The sequence below is a fragment of the Adiantum capillus-veneris genome, chromosome 11 (genome assembly GCF_014529385.1).
Source record: "Adiantum capillus-veneris isolate H3 chromosome 11, ASM1452938v2, whole genome shotgun sequence".
NCBI lineage: Eukaryota > Viridiplantae > Streptophyta > Polypodiopsida > Polypodiales > Pteridaceae > Adiantum > Adiantum capillus-veneris.
In genome coordinates, this window is record NC_140941.1 from 107698050 (window position 1) to 107700424 (window position 2375).

General features: G+C 44.8%; 1 protein-coding gene across 1 annotated transcript; it reads left to right on the forward strand.

Annotated features, from left to right (window-relative positions):
* Window positions 1-324: 324 nt before the first annotated feature.
* On the forward strand, window positions 325-1009 carry LOC147447802 (uncharacterized). Its single transcript, XM_086524407.1, has 2 exons — window positions 325-702; window positions 794-1009. The coding sequence occupies exons 1-2, from the start codon at window positions 325-327 to the stop codon at window positions 833-835; spliced, it is 420 nt and encodes a 139-aa protein (XP_086380533.1). The 3' UTR covers window positions 836-1009.
* The last annotated feature ends 1366 nt before the right edge of the window (window positions 1010-2375 follow it).

Sequence of the window (2375 nt, forward strand, 5' to 3'; positions counted from 1 at the left end):
CCAGTTAAAAATACACTAGACCCCGGTTATTTTCTAACACTGGCAAGGCGCACCAAGCAAAACTAGTTATGACCATGATCCATGTTATGAATCCGTGAGCATCCTCTACTCAGTGCTCACCGATTCTAAATTTAGGAGAGTGCAGATGTGGTTTAGAAGGTTTATGCCCACGCAGAAACTCGACGACGCAGGGCCAATCGGCGGCCCGCTGCACGCATGCATGGCAATTGCGCACTGCTCCTTGTCGATTCTATAAATACCGCACCTCCTGCCACCATTTCTCTCAACCCGCACTCTCCAGCTTGTGCTAGCCTACGCAAAAGCATGGCCTACAAAATGATGATCGTGGTTTTGGCGCTGCTGGCCCTGCTGGTAGTAAGAAGTACTGCTGCCGACAGTCACGAAAGCGAGTGGCGTATGCGCCTCCAGGCTTGTGACGACTTCATGGAGCAGCGCGGTGGGCAGCAACGTGAACGCACCAGTCAACCCAGCCAGCGATGCTGCCAAAATTTGCAGCGCATCTCCTCCAAGGACCAATGCCGTGCTCTACAACAGGTTTATGGTGGCTGGGGCCGCCAAATGTATCCCGACTCCGACCGTGAGCACCCTACGAAAGCCAGCAGGAGCGCACGACCAGAATGGCATCTCGTCTTCTTCAACAATGCGATCTGCGTCCTCGAGAGTGCAGAACTCGAGATGCAGGTACATCTATTAGTATTTGTGTCTTTCTTTGATCCACTATTGCATGTCATTTTTTGCCCTACTAACATGATTTGCTTTTGCCTTAATGCAGAGACCTGGCTTTGGTGGTGAGCTGATGAGAACTTCCAAGTAAACTAGGCACCAAAGTTTTCCACTTCAGTTTTTAATAAGCATACATAAAACATGTACATACCAGTCGAGATTGTCAGATACCGATCGGTATCTGAACAAGTCTATGTGAAATGTAGCTGGAAATAAATTGACTTTTGCCTGCTAGTCAGGCCACTTGAAAGGCAAATCACCTTTGATCTCTCTCTCTCTCTCTCAGAGTATTGCTCTTTATAAAGCGTTTTGAGGTTCTTGTTGGTGGGAAGCAGCAACAAGCTGACAATTTACTGGTAATAAGCAATTTTTGTTTAAAGCCTGGACATTGCCCTTGCTTGCCCATAACCTTTGATCAATCATGCTCAAGATGAGGTTGAACATTTCTACTTCTTGAGGTTTAGGTTTTTGTTTTTGCCTGAATATTGTCTGGTATGTTATGTTGCCTTCAAATTGGCGGGTACCCTTACTTTTACTGAAGAATTCCCTTAAATCTGAGCAGTGGATCAAAATTGAATATATGAACTATAAACGAACGGTTTATACCCTTACATATAAACTGGTTAATTCACCTTGTTGGTTCCTCTTCTAGTAAATATCATAATCATATTTAAAAGTAAAGATCTCACTGCAGATACATACAATATGTTACAATGTCTATCCCTTCCATGCATTTGCTGAGCTTATTTTGTGCCCACAAGGTGAGGAATTGGATGGCAATTTTGTCTATATCGTTGCACCAATGAATGTGAAAAAACCATGGTGACCTTTGAAATATCCCATGTCCACCGAAACTTGGTCATGTACTTCCGCTTTCTTTCATCTTTCTCTTCAATGCTTTTTCAAGAAACTTTGGATTCAGGTTTTAACTCGTTTCTATCCCACATTGCCGAGGTTCTCTCTTCTCGAACAAGCTCCTTCTCGCCTCATCTCTAGGGCCTCATAAGATTGGCTCCTCCAATCAGGTTCTCCCAGATCAGCAGCCGGAATGGGCTTAAGGTGACGACACCTTAGCAGCTGTAATACTGTCGCACTGTGTCGTCAGTGTACACTGCACCTCCTGCAGATTTTCCCATCAGATGGCCCCCCTCCCCCCCAACACATATGATGCAAAGGCAGTGGTTGATTTTCATGTGATGCCAGCAGGGTTGGGAGCATATCCTATTATAATGGGCAGACCATGGTTACGTGCAGTGGGAGCTCTTCAAGATTGGCGACATGGTACAATTAGCCTCTATGGAAAGACAGGTACCAAGAAGCTTTATAATATGGACACAAGGAAACGATTAGAGGAGCTTTATGAAGATGAGGATGAGTCTAGTGATGAAGACTCTTCCACGGTGACAGATGAGGACAGTGATAGCACTACCAGCAGTGATGAGGATGCTGATGTTGCATTTCTTTTGATGGACAAAGAAATACAGGAGTTTGGTTTAGTTGCATTTGTGAATGAGGTTGAAGATGAAAGTGAAGGGCCTTATGAAGTGATTGAAGGGATGATGCAAACCAAGGTTGAGTTGTCAAAGAAGCAGGAATTGATGACACAAATGATCAGTGGAGACCTCTCAGCT